Source organism: Sceloporus occidentalis, unplaced genomic scaffold (genome assembly GCF_023333645.1).
Source record: "Sceloporus occidentalis isolate IW3139 unplaced genomic scaffold, rSceOcc1.0.p SCAF_4, whole genome shotgun sequence".
Classification (NCBI taxonomy): domain Eukaryota; kingdom Metazoa; phylum Chordata; class Lepidosauria; order Squamata; family Phrynosomatidae; genus Sceloporus; species Sceloporus occidentalis.
In genome coordinates this window covers 88756725-88770174 of record NW_028316984.1, presented here as the reverse complement: position 1 = coordinate 88770174, position 13450 = coordinate 88756725, and the positions used below count along the sequence as shown (strand labels likewise).

At 44.6% G+C, this 13450-nt stretch overlaps 1 protein-coding gene across 1 annotated transcript in view; it reads right to left on the bottom strand.

Annotated features, from left to right (window-relative positions):
• Window positions 1-12380, bottom strand: part of PKP3 (plakophilin 3) — a 48158-nt gene extending 35778 nt beyond the window's left edge. Inside the window, exon 1 of the mRNA XM_089523088.1 lies at window positions 12128-12380. Coding sequence (XP_089379214.1) covers window positions 12128-12380 — 253 coding nt within the window. The remainder of the gene's footprint in view (window positions 1-12127) is intronic.
• Between the last annotated feature and the right edge of the window lie 1070 nt (window positions 12381-13450).

The window sequence follows — 13450 nt, the reverse complement described above, 5'->3', positions numbered from 1 at the left end:
TGTTCTCTCCCATACCTCAGTTCCCTACCTGTAAAAATGAACAGAGTGAGATCCCACTCTTAAAATTGGTCATCAGGGCAAAGAAGAAACAGGTAAGAGTGATAATCCGAAATTATATTTTAAGACTTCATAGAAGCTGATTGCACTACTGATGGTGGCAGCAGCTACTGTTTTATTGTCCCAAACTATCAAGCAGAGAAATTTATGATGAAACGTTAAAAAAAAAAGTCAGGTGATAAGAAATGACATGAAAGGAGCCTCAAAGTATTTCATTTAGGACAGGTGGGTTGTGGTAACAGAACTGATGAAGTGGTGCACAGGCTTACCATCACATTCATTCCCAGTCTAAGCTGACTTTGGGCACACAAATAGATTAAACAATTTTCAGAGGCCTATGCTAGCAGCTGGTGGCTCCAATGTCAATGGGGGAGTCAACCCACTTCAACACTAGCTGCCATTCTGTTTTATACCAAACTCTGGTAAGTCAAAACTAAATGCAAAACAGCAAATTCATCCAGCTCTTCAACTTTGCCTAAAGCATTATTTGTGCCTCCAAACAATATTTAGATCAATGTGAAAAAAGGAAAGATATAAGCACAGAGCTAAATTCTGAAGTGTGTGTGTGTGTCTGGTGTGCGCTTTCAGGTCACTTTCAACTTATGGCAACCCCAAGGTGGACCTATCTGGGGTATTCTTGGCAACATTTGTTCAGACGACATTTGCTATTGCCTTTCCAGGAGGCTGAGAGCACATGACTTGTCCAAGGTCACCCAGTGGGTTTCATTAAAGGTAAATAAGCATTCATTAAACTTGGGACAAGTAAATTTAAATTTTTATGGAGAAAATTAGTGCAACAATTTATTTTTATTACTTTATTTAACAATATGTTGCTTCTGCTGTTACACAACCTTGCAATAAACCAGGCCCCAATTATCATACTGTTGCTATAATAACTGTTTCAACTGTACACATTTTCCGCTGCCTGATGCCCACACAAAGTTCAGGGAAGGATCATAGTTGCCATTGCCATTCTACCTGTTATGTAGGATCTTGTCATAATGATGTTGAGTGTACACAGAGAAAGCCTGGAAGATGCTGATTCATGAATGAATGGGTTTGGAAAGGCAGATGGTTGGCATCTGATGGACTTTTGAGCAGCTGCCCATTTGCTTCTGTATACAACACAAACTCTCAGTTGAGCTGCCTGCTCAGGGAATATATGTGCAACCCTGGTCAACAGTGGAACACACTCCCTTGGAGAGTGGTGGGGTCTCCTTCTTTGAAGGTCTTTAAACAAGCTGCATGGCCATCTATCAGTGGTGCTTTGATTGTGAGTTCCTGCATAGCAAGGGGTTGGACTGGATGGCCCTTATGGTCTCTTCCAACTCTATGATTCTTCTAATCATCCCCCCAGAGTTATGAAGCCATTACTATAAAAATAAACCTAAGTAGAACTGAAGGACATGCCACAGTTCAAAGCTATGTCATACTTGGGAACCTGATTTCAAACCGAGCTGTAAAAGAGGAGGTAGGGATGGGCAGGGCAGAGGAATGGTGTGTATAGCTTTTCCAGGATCAGGAGTAAGCTGGCATGCCATTGACAGAGGAATAAAACTATGCCATCTGATAATACCAACTTTAACTCAGCACAGTAGTTCCTTTGTTCTTGTACTGCTTGCTGATAGCCTGCTTTATGGTATATGCCTGTGAATTTTTATGTGTCCTTATAATAATTTAACATGAATATAAATTTTTCAAGTACTCATAGTGCTTCATACTCATGATATAGTTATAACCCTACAGCAACCATTGTAATTTCCCACTTCATTCATACTGAAACTGAGAGCCAAAAGGTGTAGTTTACTGAGCTCATAACAGAGATGAGATAGGAACTGGGGGCCTCTGCATCCAAAGCGCAGTGTTTTAACCACTCTGCCACTACAAGTTTGATGTCTGTGTGCCTGTACTGTTCTGCAGCCAAGAGGTTATTGGGCACTTGGGCTCCTAAGTAGCCACAGTCAAGTAGAAAGCTCATGTTTCACTCCAGTCTTTGGATCCCCCTAGTCTCTCATGCAACCAGGACATTTCCTGTTAACTCACTCAATTAGTCTAGCAGCCCCACACAGGGCTGAGATGCATTGACAGAAACCTGGAGGAATCTGGGACTGAGCTAGCAGAACATAACAGGATGTTGTGTGTCAGGAGAACTAAGATATATGCATGGGAACTGTTAATTGTGCTGTATCTGCCTCCAGCTACTGCAGACAGATTTTGTCATTTCTGTGAGCACTTCAGCTCCCAGAAAGAGTTCCCACCTCTAGTTCTCTCTCTTTCTACTGTTTCACTTCTCTTCTCTATATATGGTGAAGACTACAAAGGAAATCTGAATCATGCACAGCAGCCATTGTCATACCTCCTTGGATTAGCGAATAACAACTCCTAAATTGCTACCACTCAGGGAGAGACAGAAGCTGCTCTCATCATGAAATGGTTGACTTTCCAAAGAAACATCACTCAGGCATTGTTTACCTGACATCTGCTTCTGTGGTTTCCAGTGTCTTACTTGAGCATGGAGCCCAGCAAAAGCCCACAGCTCTGCCAGGCCTGCAGTTTAGTTCAAGAGAACATGATGAGACCAAGTCAGAAGACAGCAAGATGGGTGAAGAAACCAATGCAACACTGTGTGTGTGGCTCTAACACTTTCTTGCAGTTCACAGGAACAATTTTACCCTCACCCCATTTTAAATAAGTAACATTTGGCAGACTGTATTACAATCTGGGTAACCTTAGGTAAGTCACATGTTCTCAGCCTCAAGGGAAGTCAATGGCAAACTGCCTCTGAACAAATCTTGCCAAGAAAACCTCATGATTAGGTTGCTATAAGTTGGAAATGGCTTGTAGGCACACAAAAACAATTCCAATCTGTTCCAAAAGCCATTCAGTCACAAAAGGGTGGTAGAGGTCACTTATTCAGGGTATCAAATTGGCTAATTACATTATTTTCCAACACACAAGAATAGGATAGGGCTAACTGATAGCAGACTCCACAGAAAGGGCAAGAGTGAAACAATTCTGGAGAAAAAGGTCTTGGTAAGTGGCAAGAAGAAAAGGAAGCAATTGAGTTGACAGGTGGGGAAACAATTTCATACACAGGAGGCAACAGAGTAGGAAGAAAGGACAAGGCAGGATGTCACAACATTTTGGTGTCTGAAGAACACAAACAGATAAATCTAGATTCTATCCTTGTGCCAATACTGGGCTTCTGTGCCAACAGTGTAGTGTTCTATCTGTACATAACAGGGAATTTCTCATTTACACATCGCTGTCAATGTACTAAGCACTTCCCAGAACATTATAAGCACAAAAAAGACAGTACCATTCTTGAGGGAAATGTAAATTAAATTTCAGCACAGGGCAGGGAGCAGACAGAGAGAAGAGAGCAGCTACTGCAAGGGTGGGGAACCTCTTTCAGCCTGAGAGCCAAATTCAATTTCAGAGAAATTCTCAGTGGGCTACATTCCAGGAGTGGGTAGGAGCAAAGATAAAAGGGTGGGACCAAAAATACCAGCATATTTTAGCTTAAAGCATTTACTGTCAGCAACTAAGCTTCAGGATGGGCATGTCAAGCTTGTAGAATGTGAGGTGGTGGAGAAACCTGCACAAAAACCTGAGAAGTTGCCAAATCATGATATAATGAGGAAGAGGGGGGTATGGCCACCTGAGAACACCAGGGGGGTCAGATTCAGCCCCAGCACCTGAGGTTCTCTACTCCTGAGCTACTGGGTATAGAAGAAGATTGCTGCTAGGTATTATGTAGGACTATCAACATGACGTAGGAGTGGATCTGCTCTCTGCTGCTTTAGGGAAAGAACGAAGACAGATGAATGGAAATTACAAAGAAACAGAATTTGGTGAAACATTTGGAGAAAACCTCTAATGATAATAATTGTTCAAGCCTTAGGAGGTGATGGGTCTGCTGGAGGTATTGAAACAGAAGTGCACAGCCGTTTGTCAGGTTTGTTGTTGTTTTGCCCTGTGGATTGGTGACCTTTCATTGCTCTGAGGATTGGGTTACATGATCCCCACAAAGCCTTTTCCAAATCTATGAAGATTGGTTTTTAATAGTGATTTGATCTGCAGCAGATGATAGAATTAATATATACACTGAAAAGCTTCACCTGCTCTCTTCTGCAAACCCAGGCTCGGTTAAGTGGAGGCGATACTGTCCCCCACTGTCCCACCAATCAGTCAGCAGTTCTGTAGTTGATAGGGTCATGCTGTAAGCTTTAAAATGCAGGTGCACATCATGGCAGTGCCCATAGCTACATCCTCAATCCAAGACCCACAAGAGTAGAAAACTGCAGGCAACCATGTTGATCCACCCCAGCAAACCAATTTTAGTAATCTTGCTCCACTAGGATGATAGAAGTAAGTCTTTTAAAAAGTTGTTGTTTGTCTTCAAGTCATTTCTGACATATGGTGACCCTAAGGCAACCTTATTAGGCAATGGGGTTTTCTTGGCAAGGTTTGTTCGGGGGGGGGGGGGGGGCATTTCCTTCCTATGAGACTGAGTGATTTGCCCAAGGTCACCTAGTGGGTTTCTATGGCCCAGTGGAGATTCAAACTTGATCTCCAGAATCATAGGCCTATGCTCAGACTGGCTCTCCCCTGTAAAATTGGCAGTGGTGGTTATGTGCCTTCAAGTCATTTCCAGCTTATGGTGACCCTAAGGTAAACCTATCATGGGATTTTCTTGGTAAAATTTGTTCAGAAGGGGTTTGCCATTGAAACAATATGATTTGCCCAAGGTCGCCCCAGTGGGTTTTATGGTGGAGCTGGCAACTGAACCCTGATGGCCAGAGTCATAGCCCACCACTTCACCATGCTGCCTCTCCCATTGTAAAGTTACTGAATCTTAACTGATCATTCAAGACTAAGCCAAAATGCTTTGCATAGTAACAGCTCTAATTCACAACCATATACTGCTGATGAGAAAATCCTTTTTCTTTCAGTTAAAGTGCACATTGCTATTCTACAGCTACTCTGAGAGGGGATGGCAGATGATGTCACCTATGTTTCTGAGGCTTTGGGCAGATGAAGTCATCAAAAGCCTTGGTTCCATTGCAAGGGAGAATGCAGTGTTCTCATTTACAGCATCCAGGACAGAGCATGGGACGTTAAGCCAACCAGCACCAGAAGCAGAATAATCCCAGTTCCCATCAGATTCTAGTCTTAGAATATGCCTTAGAATAATGATCCCTGTGATGAAATCCCTGCTCTGATGGGTGGAGTAGATTGTCATATGAGACATCAGGCAAGGATAAAATCACAGAAGGAGGGTGATCCCAATCTGTTCTCTGAACATTTTTCTTGGTGTGACAAGATCTGAAGATTCTTGAGGTAAGGGCAATGTAGTAAAAATGTAAGTGCCCATTATTAACATTTATATGTTCTACACATCAAAAATTGTGCTAAATAATGAGCTACCAGCACATGTGACTAATGTCATTACAAATAACAAGGCAGTTGTGTTCAGTGCATTGCCTGTGAAATATTGCAGGCATGCTTAGGGGGTTCTGTGGCAAGAAGCTCCTGCTGTTTATCCTTTCATTACTGTCATTCCTGTTCCTGCCCTTCCCATCTTCGCCAAAGGAGCTTCATTCTACCACACCTCTTGGATCCTCCTCCCCTTTCTCTACCAAGCTTTGAGATGGTAACAGATATATGCAAAACATCTGGCCTGGCTTCTCTAGGGCAAGTTCACTATGTTCAAGATGACACCTCCATTAAGGGATTGAATCAGCTCTACAGACTGCTCCTGTCACTGCTGTCTTGAAGCCCTTTCAAGCCTGGTAGCAGAAGAAAACAGAAGTGATGGGAAAGGACAGAGTCTTGCTGCTGGCTCTTTCTCTTCTTTGTTGTATCAGTCAGTGCACTTTCCTCCTTGCCCAATAGGAAACAGAAGCAAACAGGGAAACCTTACATTTTCTCCTCATGGGAATTCTGTTCAAGAATTCTCTTGATCTAAACCATGGGAGGGTGAGGGAGAAAGGTACCATTAGCACGCTCTCACATCATTAACAGGGCATGAACCATCCTGAGCATATCCAAAACATGATACCACTGCCTCAGGCTGTGAAAGATTCAGGATGGGACTGCATAGACCTGTTTTCTCCTTTTTTCCTATTCAAAGTGGGAGACAGTATTTATTTAGGCAAAACTTTACACTTCTAATCTCGCAATAGCAATAGCAAGTATGCTTCTATACCACCTATCAGTGAACTGAACACTTTCTAAGTGGTTTACAATGTGTAAGCTAATTGCCCCCAACAAGCTGGGTACTCATTTTAGCGACCTACAAACGGATGCAAGGCTGAGTGGACCTTGGAGCCCCTGGGGTCAAACTCACAACCTTGTGGCTGCAGTACAAGCATTTAACCACTGCACCACCAGGGCTCCCTGTATATGACTCCCTAGATCATATTCAGCAAAGCTGGCTATGTCTCATTCAGATCCATGGGATTCAGGCAACTGAGTGTGTATCTGCAGCATGAGCCTAACCAGGATTATTAAAATGGGAGCCCAATTTATATGAGAGGCTCACATCCAGCTAATTAAGGTAAGTGGGTTAGTCTTACATCTTCTGGCTGCAAAACCACTTATCACAGCAAAGTGTACCTAGAGTCATCTGAACTATGAAAACAGAAATTGGAACCATTGCTTTTTTGATCTACAGCTCCCAGAATCCCATCAATGGTAGCTCGGGGATTCTAGGAGTTGTAGTCCAAAGGGATACTTTCCCCACCTTCTGGTGCAAGGTCAGCCAGTATCCTGAGAAACCTCGGTGCTATCTTTATGAAGTACAGCTATGATTACTGGTTGAAATTATTCTTTTTGTCACAAAAGAACACTAAAGTTGATTAATTTCTCTAGGTCTGGTATTTGCTAATGACACATAGCCCTGTCACACCCACAGAAGAGTCTGAAGGCATCTGGTGCAGCAGCCTAGACTAAACAAACCAGTTCCAAGTCAGTGTCAATACCAAAATAGACATCTGAACTTGCAAATTCTCTGCATGCTACAGCATCCAGAGTTCCATGGAAAAAGATATTATATGTTTCCCCCCCCCCAAAAAAAAAAAGAAAATTATTTATCTTCAGACAATTCTGGGGATGATGGGACACATTAACCTGTTGACTCAGAATTTTAATGAACCTTGTCCATGGTCAGCTAGAGAGTATCCAGAGGAGGACAACCAAAATGGTGAAAAGTCTAGAAACCATGCCTCATGAGGAGAGACGTAGGCGGGGTACAGACTGCCAAAAAGAGGCACCTGCTTGGCGCCTCTCTCTGCTGCGCAGGAGTGGCGCAGCATACAAATTGCACAACGCTGCTGCACAGCAAAGAAGGAGCTCCCAAATGCAGCTCCTGTTTGCGGTGCCGCAAAGAGCCAAAGACAGCGCAGTTACATCGCAGCTGTGCAGCACCGTTTAGAGGCGGCGCAGCTGTGAGGTAATTGTTGCGTGCGCCGTATGTATGGCATTGCACAACTGCGGCACGTGCATGACATGCTAGGGTTTCGGGGTGTGTGCACACGCCACCCCGAGGCAACCCTAGCATGTCGTGGATACACCACAAAGGACCCATCTGGACAGGGCCTAAGGGAATGGGGTATATTCAGCCTGGAGAAGAGATGGTTAAGAGGTGATATAATAGCCCTGTTTAAATATTTGAAGAGATATCATGTCGAGGATGGAACAAGCTTGTTTTCTGCTGCTCTGGATATTAAAACACGGAACAATGGAAGCAAGCTGTGGAAAAGAGATTCCATCTCAACATTAGGAAGAACTTTCTGACAGTAAGAGCTGTTCGACTGTGGAACACACTCCCTCAGACTATGGTGGAGTCTCCCTCTTCAGAAGTTTTTAAACTGATGCTGGATGGCCATATATTGGGGGTGCTTTCATTGTGTCTTTCTACATGGCAGGGGGTTGGACTGGATGGCCCTTGGGTTCTCTTCCTACTCTATAATTCTATGATTCTAATTCATGGATGAGCAAGATTTCAACCCAGTTTAAGCTTTATATCTAGTGTTGTGGAAACATGTATTCTGTTGAGACTGTGGTCAGGAACTAGAACCTCCTTTCTGTATCCTGTTACCATTCATCTGTCAGTCTACAGGCCAGCATCTCACTGAGCAGGACAGACATACCAAGGCAGGGTGTGAGATCAGACTTTATAATTAGATTCAGTCTGATAGATCAAAGGATGGATGTAGTCACAAAGAAAGTGAGCTCCAGGTGTGCCCAAGAGCTACCTGCCCTCTGGCAATCAAGCATAATCTCAGCATACTTCAAAAGATACACAATAACAAAACCCAGTGCTGTAGAGCTGCTGCAATTCAACAATACCATATCACAGTATTGCAAAGATATTAATCAAATTAGTTGCCACTGAGTCTTTAATTTCAGGAATGTTGTTATTCCCATTTCACAGGTTGATAAAGAATGACAAATGCAATGCTTGAACTAGGTCATGCTGGGGAAATAGTTGGGACAGCATAAATGCAATCCAAGGGATTAATTGAACACTTCCCCTAGAAACTTCTCTGCAATGCTGCAAAGGTCAATTGCAGCTTGGACTCAAACTGGAGGATCCCTGAAAAAGGATGGGCAACATCACCTTTGTTCTTGCCCTTAGGGTAGATGTACTATGAGACACTTAGAAGTTAAACATTAATGCCTAAATTATAGGTGGGAATTATCTTGTTGAACTGCAGCCCCTCCATATTCCTCACCATCAGCTGTGCTGACTAAGGCTGCTGGAACATGCAGTCTAGTAACACCTATAGAGCCACATATTCCCCTAATTCCAACCACGATTCCAACTGAAGCAGACATTATTGTGAACCACATTGCTTTAATAGGTCTATTCTAGCTGAGATTAACACTTGGATTTAAATCCAAAAGTGATAAATGATTAAGTAGTCCCCCCCAAGCTCATCAAACACACCAGAACAGTTGAAGTAGAACCTAAACTGGACTCAAGATTTTAGGCTAAATTAATCATTTTGTGCAGCCAGAGTCTTTGTACAGTACTGGAAGCCTGCCCTGTCTTGAGTGCCGGGGCATTCACATCAATGAAACACTTTCAGTCTGAGAGATAATAAATTTTAACAAACAACCTCTCTTAATATCAGGATTATAAACTCTGGATACCAATCCAGAGGGGAAAAGGGTATATTGGGGATGCATCAAAGACAGTCCTGACTTCCATCCTAAAAAAATACCTCTTTAGTTCTTCCAAACATTGGAAACTTTTTCAGGTGTGACAGTGTAGAATCTAGCAATTAGAAGTAGCATAATTGTGACCAGTGACATTTAGAAAACTGGAAGGATTTCAAGACTATAATTCTGCTGAACAGAGGCACTGTCTCCCCCCCCCCCCCCCCAGCAATGGAGACTTTTTGGCTTTATTAGCTGCCTGACTAGTAGGCATTCTACAGGTACAACTCTTTTCAGAATAATAGTACCTGTTGGTGTAGTTATAGCTAAATCTGTAGCAAGAAAAAGTACAAAACCTGGGTCAGGAAAGAAAAAAGGCCAATCTTTCTCCTGAAATATGCCTGTTCCACTAATTAGTACTCCCCACTGATTCAGCACTGGAAAAGGGAGAGTGATCAATAAGAATATGGAAAGCACAAGTTCAAATCTCCACTGTATTTATCCAACAAGTTTATTGCGAAGCCTTCTGTCATTCCGATGCACATTTAGCTGGAAATACATCCAGTGAAACTCACTGGGGTCTTTTTTCCTGAGTAAACATGTTTTGGATTGGGGCTGCTAGTGTCACTACCCATTTCATGGGTAGCTCACCAATCCTAAACTTATTTACTTGGAAACTGATTCAATGGGATTAACATCCTGAAAAGTATATTTTAGAGTGTACATCTTTATTTTATAAGCTGTTCTTAGTAGCTAGGGCAGGGTGACAATAAATCACCCCATATTAACAGCTCAACAAGTAGTATCTCCTGCTTCTTAACTGTTGTCCTAACTGTAGTGGGGTTGGGGAACCTTCAGGGATTTTTAGGACATAATTCCTGCAATCCTTTATTGACAATCCTGGTTGAGGCTTCTGGAAATGGAAGTCTGAAACCTCTGAAGAGTCAGATGTTGCCCAGCCCTCTTATAGATAAATGGGGTGGATGGGAGATTCACACCAAAGAGTACTGTACATTGCTATTGTAGTTGACACTAAAATGCATTAAGGCAATTTAGCTTCATGTCCTTGGATTAAGCTAATTATCTGTTCAAAACAAAGGAAAATAAGCATTCTGATTCTTGAAAGGGCAAGGACTAGCTCCCAGAAAGCTAGAGAAGGGCAATCTAAACTTGTTTGGTACACTAAACCTAATATAATCATGGGCAGAATGGAACCTGGAAGAATTATTGTTTTGCACAGACTATAAGGAAACAAAGTAGTGAAATTACTTGCTGGAAGCAGTTAAGTGCAAGGACAGTTGTTGGGGATGGGCTTATGTTTGATAGAAATCTATTGGAACAAATTGGTGAAGACTGGGGAGGTGATTTCTCTTCCTGTCTCACTTAGGACACCCAAACCAGTCATCTTTGACTGGTTTGGGTGCCTTTAGTGTCTGGGCCAGGACTTAAACCCCTTTAGATCCTTGCCGGAAGGTACTTCCAGTCCAGATCTAAGGCTCCTGGGGTTCCTCCTGGAGCTATTAATCAAGAGACATGAAGCAGCTATTCTGTCTTTCCTTCCTCAACAGTTTTTCTGTTGCTAAGGCCAAAAACAAAACAATAACTAAAAGTCAAAGCAGCAGTGGGAAAACACATGAAGGTTACAAGTGGAAGATAACTTGTCAGACCAGACCTCCTTCCCTTCTCCCTCGCAATGGTGTCGGAGTGAGGCAGGGTGACCGCACCATAACAGCCCTGTGGAAGCAACACAACACTGTTGCTATGGCCTCCCCAGGTGCAAGCCAGCCACTGCAACGTAGCCCTATTCCTGGAAGCAGGACAATCGGGCCAACTCCTCCACAGTCACTTTCTCTCCCATTTTAAAGCAACCATTTGTTTAAGGTAGTTACATGGCGTAGGCGACAAAGAGGGCATGAAGAATTCACTCAGCAAGCAGAATGGGATGGAGTGAAGAGCTGAGGAGAGTAAACTTGAAGGGGCAGAGGGCCCCATACTTCACATCTCACTGCCAATCACCCATTAACTCAGTGGGTGGCCAGTCATTGGCCAAACTGGATCAGTAACACCATCTTACCTTCCAGGGAAGCTGTGAAGTGTGTCTACAACATGCTAAGTACTCCCCTCCTTAACAAAGGCACATAAACACCACTCACCTGTTGTCCCTGTGCAGGGGACACCTTCTTTTCAGAGGCTGAGAAAAGTGGCTCTGGGAACTACAACTCCCAGAAAAGTCACTTTTCAGGAATGTCAGCTCTCATCACTAAAGTGGTGAAAGGTCTGGAAACCATGCCTCATGGGGAATAGCTTAGGGAGCTGTTGTGTTTACCCTGGGGAAGCCTAAGAAGTGATATGATAGTCCTGTCTAAATATTTGAAAGGATGTCAAATATCCCTTCAAAGATTGGGATAGTTGACATCCCACGGAGCAAGCTTGTTTTCTGCTGCTCCAGAGACTAGGACATGGAGCAATGGACTCAAGTTACAGGAAAAGAGATCCCACCTAAATATTATGAAAAGCTTTGATAGTGGAACACACTCCTTTGAAAAGTGGTGGAGTCTCCTTCTTCGGAGGCTTTTAAACAGAGACTGGGTGGCCATCTGTCCCTGTGTGTGTGTATGTGTATGTGTATGGGGGGTATGTATGTTTGTGTGTATGTGTCTACATGCTTTGAGGATGTCTTCCAGCCTGGTAAGGGGCTAGACTGGATGGCCTTTGAGGGTCCCTCCCAGGGGCCCAGCTGACTAGGGAATTGTGGGCCTTGTAGTCTCCCTAATCCTGGGTGACCAGATACCATGCCTGTAAAAGGGGGGGGGGGGGCAGGTGCAGATCAGCACAAATGCCTAACTTCTTTGGGCTGCCTCCTGGAGAGAGCAGGTGGGAATGGAGGAGAAGGGCTGCTTACCTTGGAGGTGTCGGGGGTAGTCGAGGGGGGCCTGGCCTCCGTTCTTCTGGAGCATGCGGAGGCGGACCTGCTCCTGGACGCGGGCGCTCTTGAGCAGCAGCTGGCTCTCCTCCTCCTCCTCCTCCTCCTCCTTGTGCTGCGGCTGCTGCTTCTTCCTGTCCAGCTGCTGGTCCGAGGGCAGCGCCAGGGAGCACACGCCATCCTCCGGCTGCAGGGCCGACAAGAAGAAGTTAGTGGGCTCCGGCTGCTGCATGGGGGCAAGGGGCACAGCAGCAGCAGCAGCAGCAGCAGCAGCCAAGCCCCGGGGCCGCCTCTGACTGGAAGGCTGCCTCCCTCCCTCCAGGTGAGACCCAGGTGGCGGCGGCGGCTGCTCCGGGGCCCGGCCTCCGCCTCAGCCAGAACCTTTCCTCACACCAACACACAGCTGGGCTTCCTTCCCCCCAGCAGGCAAGGGCACCCCTCCCTATCTCCCTCCCTCCCTGGGTGGGGCCAGGCTGAGGCAAGGGAGGCAGGGCCCAGCCCAGCCAGGTGAGGCCGCCAAGGACGGTGGCACTCCCTGGCTAAGGCAGCTGGCCAAAGGGGAGACACACCGTGTTCTTGTTAGCATTATGACTATGATACTTGTCCCTCCCTATTCGCTAGAGTTAGGGGCACAAGACCCCCGTGAACATGGAAAAACCACAGGTAACAAAAACACCATGTTTTTACATGAGAGGACACCTCTCTAGGAATCTCTAGGTCCTCCAGAACAACGATGTGGCCAGTGTCTGACAAACATTGGCCACAGAACTGCGCTGGAGGAGCTACAAATGCCTAGTAGAGTATTCTCTCTAGGAATCTCTAGGTCTTTCAGTGCAACCTTTAGTTAAACATGGCCATAGAGTTGCACTGGAGGACCTAGATACTCCTAGAGAGAACATAGTAATCAAATCCATGAATAATCAAATCTACAAAAGTCAAAGCCACAAATGTGGAGGGATGAGTGTATTTCTATATTCTATAAGCGATGCAGTGGCTCAAGTGGTTAAGACATTGACTCTGTCAGTTACAAGATCGGCAGGTTGGCAGTTAGAGGCCCCCATCGCAAGTCCAAGTGAGCTCCTGTCACTAGTCCCAGCTTCTGCCAACCCAGCAGTTTGAAAGCATGCAAATGCAAGTAGATAAACAGGTACTGCTTATTAAACAGCCTTCTTATTAAATAGCATTCAGCACCATCATGCCGGCCACATGATCACAGAGTAGTCTCTGATAATGGAGTTTATCACACGGGAGGAATTTCTCTTAATTTCGAATGAAAAGAAAGTGGGGCCAGAACACATTCAC